This window comes from Arachis ipaensis, chromosome B7 (genome assembly GCF_059453495.1).
Source record: "Arachis ipaensis isolate K30076 ecotype BB chromosome B7, ASM5945349v1, whole genome shotgun sequence".
NCBI lineage: Eukaryota > Viridiplantae > Streptophyta > Magnoliopsida > Fabales > Fabaceae > Arachis > Arachis ipaensis.
The window spans coordinates 16,237,028-16,245,608 of record NC_142442.1 but is presented as its reverse complement, the minus strand read 5'-3'; the positions used below and the strand labels follow the sequence as shown (position 1 = coordinate 16,245,608).

At 25.5% G+C, this 8,581-nt stretch overlaps 1 protein-coding gene across 1 annotated transcript; it reads left to right on the top strand.

Annotated features, from left to right (window-relative positions):
- Window positions 1–3,317: 3,317 nt before the first annotated feature.
- LOC107609586 (ADP-ribosylation factor-like protein 8c) lies at window positions 3,318–6,363 on the top strand. The gene is made up of 6 exons (XM_016311586.3): window positions 3,318–3,636; window positions 3,924–4,005; window positions 4,137–4,169; window positions 4,276–4,397; window positions 5,390–5,551; window positions 5,997–6,363. Exons 1-6 carry the CDS (start codon window positions 3,599–3,601, stop codon window positions 6,112–6,114), a joined length of 555 nt encoding a protein of 184 aa, XP_016167072.1. The 5' UTR covers window positions 3,318–3,598; the 3' UTR covers window positions 6,115–6,363.
- Window positions 6,364–8,581: the final 2,218 nt, after the last annotated feature.

Below are 8,581 nucleotides of genomic sequence, written 5' to 3'. Positions count from 1 at the left end.
CCTTATTTTAGCAGATGAGTTTCTTTTAAAATAAAAAAAATAAAAGGTAAGGTCATGTGAATAAAATTTAAAAATAAGAAACATTTTGAATACAATAGAGGAATCTTAACAGAAAAATAGTAATTGATTATGTTAGCTGCAAATCTGAGATTTTCTAGTAATATGGTAACATAAACCGTACATCTAGGATAATATTTGAACTAACATGTTCATGCACATCAGCACATGTAAATAAGATTGGGTGAATTTTATAGCATTTATAATTTGGTGTCTAATTTTTATTTAATTTATTTTTTATGATAAATTTTAAATATTTAATAATTATTTATTTTTATATTTTTAAAATTAAATATTAATTTTTGATTTTTTTTATAAGTTAAACAAATATTTTTAAATACCATAACAATCATTATTTGATAAATAAGTGATTGATTATTTGACGTTAAAATAATATTATTTTATTGAGAAAATTTTACTTCTCTCATTGTGAGAGATACTAAAATGACACTTCCTTCTTCTCTATTTATAAAATTTACATTCTCTTTTCTTATAGTTTTTAAAAAACCTTCTCTTTAATTCATTTTAAATTTTTTGTGTTAACTAATATTAACTTTATTCATTTTTCTAGAAAAAATAATTTTTTTTATAAAAATACCTTTTAACAAAAATTTTATTTTTTTTGTGATTAAATTTTGCTTACCAAAATATCCTTTAATAAATTATTTTTTATTGATCAAATTATATTTTTACTAAAAAAATTTAATAATTAAATTATATTTTTCTAAGATACCCTTCAATAATTTTTAATTATTAAATTATGATTTTATCAAAATTTTTGGTTTTGTTAACAATTATTTTTATATTTTATTATTAATTTTCTGATATCAATATATATTATTTTAACATTAAATAAAAAAATCTTATCACTGTTAATATGTATAACAATTAATATATATTGATATCGAAAAATAATCATACTAAGATTTTTTATTTAATATTAAAATATTATATATTGATATCGAAAAGTAATAGTAAAATATAAAAATAATTGTTAACGAAAATTTTGGTAAAATCACAATTTAATAATTAAAAAATTATTCAAGGATATCTTAGAAAAGATAATTTAATTATTAATTTTTTTAAAAAATATTTTGATAAAAATATAATTTAATCAATAAAAAAAATTTATTAAAATATATTTTGGTAAACAAAATTGAATGATAAAAAAGATTTTTTAAAAAAATATTTTGTAAAAAATAATTTATTTTTCTTAAAAAATAAATAAAATTAACATTAGTTAATATAAAATTCAAAATAAATTAAAAAAATTTTTAAAAATTATAAAAAAAAAGGAAGATTCTATTGTTCTTACCAAGAAAATCAACATGTTATGTTGTTCTTATGTGTTAATTGTTGATTGGAGGCTATTTTTTTTAATTAAAAAGAGAAAAGAAAGATTAAATTAAAGTAATATAATAAAAATTTTATTATAATAGTTTATTATAATAATAAAAATTTTGAGAAATTTTTTAAATAAATAAATTAAATATTTTATTTATCAAAATATATTATTATAAGAATATTTATTAATTAATATAATATTATTTATTCCATTTATATTAAAAATAAGATGTATATACATATATTTTATTTACACTATAAATAAAATAAATAAAATAATATAAACAAAATATTAAAAAAGTCTATTAATATCTGAAATAATAATAATAAGTATAAAATTAATTAAAATAATAAATATTTGATATTTTTTATTATAAAATTGTTAAAACATAAACTTAGATGAGTTATGTAAATTGATTTTACTTTTTAAAATAATCCAAAATAAACTATAAATACCATTTTTTAATTAGGACCCTTTTAATTATCCAATAGTCTATCATAAAAATTAAATAGATATATAAGTATCTCATTTACATTTTAAATAAAATTGACTAAAAAAATTTAATACGTATCTCATTTAGATCCTAAAAAAAATTAAATTAAATGTCCTTCTACGACCGTAAGAATTTTAATCAGGTTAGGATTGCTGCATCCATAGCACCATCATGAATAAAAAAAATAAATTATTATTTATTAAAATTGTATTAATTTAATAAAATTAAAAATTATTTATTGTATCATTTCAATAATTTTATCAAATTTAATTGTAATGAATATAAAATTAATTTATATATTTTATGAATTAAAATATTAATGCTTAAATATTTTATATTAAAATTTATAATGATTAATAAAATTATTTAAGTTCAATTATTTTTTATGATAAAAAAATAAAACGAGGACCATATTACATTTGTAAAAATAACAACGCTAAAAAAATTATATAAGATCAATAGTTTAGAGCTAAGTATTAATTTCTCGTAGAGCTTTTTTTTTTGTTTTGTCGTACTTAGGATGTAAACGAGATATATATTAAATTTTTTTTAGTCAATTTTATTTAAAATTATAAATAAAATATTTATATATCTATTTAATTTTCATGATAGATTATTGGATAATTAAAAAGACAGTATTTATAGTTTATTTTATATTATTTTAAAAAGTAAAATCAATTTACATGACTCATCTAAGTTTATGTTTTAACAATTTTATAATAAAAAATATTAAATATTTATTATTTTAATTAATTTTATACTTATTATTATTATTATTATTTCAGACATTAATAGACTTTTTTAATATTTTTTATATTATTTTATTTATTTTTTTTATAGTGTAAACAAAATATATATATATATTTATAATATAAATGAAATAAATAATATTACATTAATTAATAAATATTCCTATAATAATATATTTTGACAAATAAAATATTTAATTAATTTATTTAAAATATTTCTCAAAATTTTTATTATTATAATAAATTATTATAATAAAATTTTTATTATATTACTTTAATTTAATCTTTTTTTTCTCTTTTTTATTTAAAAAAAATAGTCTCCAATCAATAATTAACACATAAGAATAACATAATATGTTGATTTTTTTGATAAGTACCATAGAATTTCTCAAAAAAAAAAAATATGTTTTAGAAATAGAGAGGAGAGTATAATTTTCTTTATTTTATTTGGATAGAACAATAACACAGTAGTACTTAACAACCAACTTATCATCTAGAAGACTAGAAATGAGAGAGGAATTGCGTTGTCTCACTAAAACAGTTAAAGATATTTATTTGATCACAACAGGGTAGGCAGGGATATACAGATATTAGAAAGCGATTATCCCAACACAACACAAGGTACTAGAACACAACACAATAGATTACAAATGTTATGGATGTATTATGTTTGTATTTCTCATATATTTTTATTAAATATGATTAATTTAAAAAATATTTTTTACATCATAGAAAAATGTATTAAAAAAAAAAAAAGAAAAGTTATGCAAATAATGTTATTGTTTGTCGTCGTATCCTGTGTTAACCGGTAGCCACCTCTCTTTAGATTCCAATCTTTCAAAACTCAAGTTTTTATTGTCGTTTTCCTCATCGCCGAAGTTTCTCCTCTTCTCTACACCTCTTTCTTCCCAATTCTCAATTCTCATCCCTTTCATTCAAATTCATTCCCTAACAATGGGTCTTTGGGATTCCCTTCTCAATTGGCTTCGCAGGTATATATATTTATTATACATCTTCTCATTCAATTACATAATTTGTTAATCTTTACATATTCTATGTTCAATTTCATGTGTTTCTTTTTCTCATGATAGGGCTTCGATCTTTGTACATGCTTAGAATTTCATGTTACTTTTATTGATTCACAAGGCCTTAACAGATAGGATAGTGTTTGATTTTATGTTAAGGGGTTACCTTAAGGGTTAGCTCCATGAATGTTCTTACTTATAAGTTCTAACTCTTTGTTTATTTATTTATTGTTCTTTTGCTATTTGTTTTTCAGCTTGTTTTTTAAACAGGAGATGGAGCTTTCCCTTGTAGGCCTTCAGAATGCAGGGAAGACTTCTCTTGTTAATTCAATTGCTGTGAGTTTCATACATTCTGAATTTCATGCCCTGAAAATTCAAATTCAATTCAGTTCAATACAATACAGTTTAGTGAATTAATGGCTGAAATTTTTATTCCTAATATTTGATTTATTTATTTTTTTTACCAGACTGGGGGCTATAGTGAGGACATGATTCCAACTGTGGGTATCTTTCTTCTTTTGTTCATTTTTCAATTGCATGTTTGAATATTCTAAGCACTTTGTTTGTAGTTGTAATAGGACACTAATGTTTTGGTATGAAAACCAGGTTGGGTTCAACATGAGGAAAGTCACCAAGGGGAATGTAACTATAAAGCTTTGGGACCTTGGTGGCCAGAGGAGGTTCAGAACAATGTGGGAGCGTTACTGTCGCGGCGTCTCAGCTATAGTGTATTGTCTCCCTTAATGTTCTCTCTTACTCTTACAGACTTGTACATTCTTGGCACGTATACTTTGATGGCTTTTTATATTGGTTTCGAATCACAAGTTGTGTGTTGTTAGATGAACTTTTGGGTTTAAGGTACTTGATAATATCGATTTTTGAATTTATATGAATTTGTTTAGGCATTAAAATCAAACTTTCTGCAGCATAGGATTTCATTATGGGGATTACTTCCTATTTGTAAGATAAAATACTGCAAATCATGTGGTTTAAGTATTTTTTGCATATGATACAAAGCACCAGAAAATAAAGGGATATGTAGACAATAGGATTCAAAATGAGTGAATGAAAATTAAAGTGTGCTCTAGTGTTATTTTGTAATAGAAAAATGTGATTAAGGAAATAAGACCTGTGGTGTTGGCAACTAAAAAAGCCAAGAACTTAGCTCAATTTTACAGAGATGAGAATGTTAAGTTGGACGAGCGGACACTGTAAACAAGATAGGATTAAGAATGGTTATATAGTAGAGAAAGTTGAAGTATTAAATATTCTGGAAACAGTTGGAAGAATCTCACCTTAGATAATTTGGTTAGTGAGCAGAATATCTATAGAAGCTCTTATAATGAGAGTAGATCAAATAGAAAGTAACTCTGTAGTTTCAGGGTTTAGGATTAAAAGTTAAAACCTTACAATAGGGCACAATAGCATTCGGGATTTCAAACAATGCCTTCATGGTTTCCTTTCCCTAAGAGTTTTTCATCAAAGGGGGGTTAAATTGAAAGTCTACATAATTAATAATGACCTATGTGAAGGGTTAACTATATCCTAAAAGTTTTATTATCAAGAGAAGTTACCTGGGAATGGTTTTGAACAACAGAAAACTCAGTACTTGCTCTTATCAATATCTACTGTTGCCCGTTAACGAAACAAAGATTCTTGTGCATTGTTCTTTTTGTCATGTGTATTAAAGCTCTCTCAATTGATGGATGTGCAAAAACAGGTATGTTGTAGATGCTGCTGACAGAGACAGTGTTCCTATATCTCGAAGCGAGTTGCATGAACTCTTGACGAAACCTTCTCTAGGTGGAATTCCTTTGCTTGTTCTTGGAAATAAAATTGACAAGTCAGAAGCACTCTCCAAGCAAGCATTGGTAGATCAGCTGTGAGTTCAGAGCACTTAAGATATCTTTCCACAAATCAATAATATATCCCTCCCCCCTCCCCCCCCCCCCCCCCCGCTGGGCTCTCTCTCTTTTAGGTTAAGTAAATTTTGGTCCTTGTAAATCAACAATTTATAATGTTAGTCCTTGTAAATCTTCTCGTGGTTTCAGTTCAAAAATTTTTCTAGAAAGAGTGAAAGAAATTGGTCTGTGTTATCATCCCACATACGAATCGATTTCTGGCCTATGATTCAAATTACAAATAACTCTCTAAGTTCATGTCTATGTGAGATGATGAGAGGGACTAATTTCACCCCTGAAAGATTTTGGACCAAAACCACAAAAGAAAGTTTACAGGGACCAAAGATAAATTGCTAATCAAGGATCAAAAACATATTTAACCCCTTTTTTTCTTATGTAAATCTTTTTCTCCATGTGTTCTTTCAGAGAACTTGAGTCAATTAAAGACAGAGAGGTATGCTGCTATATGATCTCATGCAAGGATTCTGTAAACATAGATGTGGTCATTGACTGGCTAATCAAACATTCCAAAACTGCAAAATGATCCGTCTTTTCGATCAATATCTCAATTTTTAGTCATAGATGTTCAAGGGGTTGATGAAGCTTCCTTGTTGAATACATTCCCTTTAGCCTTAGTTGTGGTCCTTTTTTTCCACTATGAGTATTAGTTGTGATACTTTTTTGTTCCCCTCACCATGAATTTAGTTGTGGTTCAAGAAAGAGTGCATGTACTTTGTACAGTAATAAAACTGTCAGATCTCTTACCTGCAATGAACTTATCTTTTCATTAAAACTATGTCTGAATTTTAAATATGGAATGGTAAAATTGCTTTAGTTTTCAAATCCTGTAATTAGGAAGGATCTATGAAGTACGGACACTTTGCTGAGTTGTCGTGTTGGTGTGTCAAACACATTTCAAACATGACATTCATCGACATTCGTCCGACACGTATCTCTGCTGTATTTAACTGTATCTTAATAAAAAATAATTTTTTTTGGACATATTTGGACATACTTAAATACCATCACGTTTCAGCGTGTCAATCTTATTCTTAATATATATTTTTGAAATAAATTTAAAAATAGTATATATTATTATTTATTAAAATAAATAAATATTTTATATAATTAAAATAAAATTAAAAATAATTAAAAATTAATTTATATTATAATATTAATAAAATATCAAATATTATTAAAATTTTTTTAAAAAATATTTTATATTTTATATTTTATATATTATATATTATGTGTCTCTATGCCTTATAAAATTTTAAAATTTATATATCAACCTATTTTGTGTCTGTGTCGTGTCTCCGTGTATGATAGCAAAGGACTTAAGGATACTACATACTAGTTTGAGGTTAGCAATACAGGCAGGATTTAAAAAAACCATAATAGGCTATGGCCCAGAAGAAAGATCCAAATTTTAGATGCTCATTGATATGCCAACGTGGTTTACTGGTAGTTCAGAAAAACAAACATAATAGGCTAAGGCAAAACTTTGCCCCGTTCTCCATAAAAGGAAACATACTAGGACTGAGAATTGTTTAAACAAAAAAAGGGACTGAGAATTGAGACAATTGACATCTATGACTAAATGTATACTATTTAATTTAGATATGGAAGAAGAAATGGTGTAGAATGCAGGAGTGTATAGGGGTTTTATGTAATTGTGGTGTCTCCGATTTTTGGGTATACAAATTAGACCCTCCGATTTGTGTTTAAAAACTTGAAAAAATTTGGGGTATTCCAATTTATGTATTCCAAATTTTTTTAATTTTTTAAATACAAATTGGAAGGTCCGATTACCTTCACCAAAATTTAAATCTTTTTTTCCACACTAATCGGACTGTCCGATTAATAGGTTTAATTTTTTTTACAAAAAAATCGGATTGTCGATTTCTACATTCCTTTATTCCAGAAAAAACTCTCACATCCATGTTTAACACTTACATTCTCCACAACAACGCACAACACACATGCTTCTCGTATCCAAACAAAATGAGTTATAAATTGAAGTTTTGAAATGAACTTTAATCTCTCAAGTTTTTTAATACCTAAATTCGTGATTCAGATATTGATGCTGCTACTTCTCAAATATTTTCTGTGGCTTCAAAATTTAGGGGTGAGCACGGTAGCGAGTACCCAATTACCCGTCCGAACCCAAATCGAACCAATTAAATTGGTTCTGAAACTAATGGATAATTGGGTCCAACCCAAACTAAATCGATAGTTTTTGTTAGTGATTGGTTCGGATATCGGTTTTGGGAGTGCGGAACCCGAACCAACCCGCGAACCCGATCATATATTAATTAAATAAAAAAATAAAAAAATATATATGGCTTTTTTATTAGACAATGATTATTCATTATTAATATATTTGGATTTTAATGAGTTTAGTTTTTAATGTATTTGGTGTTTAACATGTTTGAATTATTTCTATTGATGTTACATGTTTATTGTATTTGTTGAATTTTTAAGATAAAAAATTTGGTTTTTTTTTTATGAATTTCAAATTTATCGGGTACCCAATTATCCGAACTGAACCAACCCGTTCTTAATCGGTTCGGGTACATGTACAAAAAAACACAAATCCAAACCAAACTGAACCAATTACATTTTGATTGGTTTGGTTCTAATTTTACCATAAATCCAAACTAAACCGACCCGTGCTCACTCCTACTCAAATTAATTATATCATAGAGACCTTTCAATATAAATAGAGCTTACATCCTATTTTTAGTGCATAGATAATATGTTAATATAAATATACAATAACAACCATTGTTTAAATAATAATAATATTCAATGATTATTTGATAGGCAGGCATGACTCAAGACCCAGGATCCTGATTGAAAAACCATACGCTTATTATCTTTGTTTAAGAAAGGAAAAAATAAAACAATCATGTGATGGAATATTTGTAATCACTTAAGCTAAGATAATTACTTTTCAAACCAACTGGAACAACCAAGTTTCAACGAATCAAAATTGCATCACAAGCTAA

Bases quoted from the DNA above. Each gene is read 5' to 3' on its own strand.
- LOC107609586 (XM_016311586.3), top strand. From the start codon at position 3,599: ATGGGTCTTTGGGATTCCCTTCTCAATTGGCTTCGCAG. The intron at 3,637-3,923 runs GTATATATATTT...TTTGTTTTTCAG, and splicing joins CTTCTCAATTGGCTTCGCAG to CTTGTTTTTTAAACAGGAGA. The intron at 4,170-4,275 runs GTGGGTATCTTT...TATGAAAACCAG, and splicing joins GTGAGGACATGATTCCAACT to GTTGGGTTCAACATGAGGAA.